This window comes from Perkinsus marinus (genome assembly GCF_000006405.1).
Source record: "Perkinsus marinus ATCC 50983 genomic scaffold scf_1104296933634, whole genome shotgun sequence".
Taxonomy (NCBI): domain Eukaryota; phylum Perkinsozoa; order Perkinsida; family Perkinsidae; genus Perkinsus; species Perkinsus marinus.
This window is the reverse complement of record NW_003215092.1, coordinates 1-1,361: the sequence shown is the minus strand read 5'-3', so window position 1 is coordinate 1,361 and position 1,361 is coordinate 1. Positions and strand designations below refer to the sequence as shown.

The window sequence follows — 1,361 nt, the reverse complement described above, 5'->3', positions numbered from 1 at the left end:
AAAGATCACACTGTATCTCAAGGGCGTGACTGTTAGCGATAATATCGTTACTAATGGTAACGAGTTCAAGCATGGCAACTTACCATGCTCGAACTCTACTCAGCTAACCAGCCAATACGAAGACACTGGATTACTAAAAAAACGCAGAATCAGCAATAACCTAGAGTAAGCACTGTAATAGGTAGTCTCTTAATGAGACAGTAATGATCGGGCTCGCACTCAGAAAACTGAGAAGCGATTATGCCCGCCGTCAGAGGACGCTTCGAAGCAGAAAACTCTGACGGAGAAGAGAGAAGATTATTGGCCAACATGAAGAGGAAACTCCGCGAGCTTCACTCAGTAACGTCATCGACCGGAATGTTCCTAGGCAGCTCAAGGTCATCCCAGATGTTGTCCAAGGCCGAAACCAGCATGTCGAGATCTTCTTCAGAGTGCAACGGCAAAGGTGTGATCCTCACACGTTCGGTGCCCCTGGGCACAGTGGGGTAGTTGATCGGCTGTAGATATATGTTGTACTCTTCCAGAAGCTTGTCAGTGACCCGCTTGACCTTGACTGGGTCCCTGACCAACACCGGTACAATGTGACTAGTGCTGTTCATCACGGGAAGACCCTTGGAGCGTAGCTTAGTCTTCAACTGTTTGGCACGTAACTGCTGCATCTCTCTCTCGACACCCGAGTGGCGTAAGTAACGAACTGATGCCAGAGCGCCAGCAGCGACTACGGGGGGAATGGCAGTAGTGAAGATGAAACCAGCGGCGTAGGAACGAACACAGTCGATGAAGTTTCTGGAGGCAGCGACATAACCACCGAAGACGCCATAAGCCTTCCCAAGAGTCCCAGAGATAACATCGATGCGATCAGCAACACCATCACGCTCAGCAACTCCGGCGCCATGCTCGCCGTACATACCAACAGCATGCACCTCATCACAGAAAGTGAGAGCATTGTATTTTTCAGCAAGGTCACAGATCTTTTCCAGAGGAGCAATGGAGCCAGCCATCGAATAGACAGACTCAAAAATGATCATCTTCGGCCTCTCGAGGGGATACGACTTCAAAATGGCTTCCAACTGTTCGAGGTTGTTGTTCTTGAATATAGTCTTCTCACAACCTGAATGGCGGATACCTTCGATCATCGAGGAGTGATTCCCCGAGTCGGAAATCATAACGCAGTCAGGCATGATTTTGCCCACAGCAGAAAGGGCGGCCTCATTGGCTACATAACCGCTGGAGAACACCAACGCGGATTCCTTCTCATGGTTCATTGCCAGCTCTTGCTCAAGCTCAACGTGGTACTTGGTCGTGCCAGAGATGTTCCTAGTGCCACCAGCACCAGTACCACTCGTGTTGATAGCTTCATG

At 49.8% G+C, this 1,361-nt stretch overlaps 1 protein-coding gene across 1 annotated transcript; it reads right to left on the bottom strand.

The window, feature by feature from the left end:
• Positions 1-332: 332 nt before the first annotated feature.
• Pmar_PMAR027665 (delta-aminolevulinic acid synthetase, putative) lies at positions 333-1,265 on the bottom strand (the record flags this gene model as incomplete). The annotated part of the gene is made up of 1 exon (XM_002785171.1): positions 333-1,265. The coding sequence occupies one exon, from the start codon at positions 1,263-1,265 to the stop codon at positions 333-335; it is 933 nt and encodes a 310-aa protein (XP_002785217.1).
• Between the last annotated feature and the right edge of the window lie 96 nt (positions 1,266-1,361).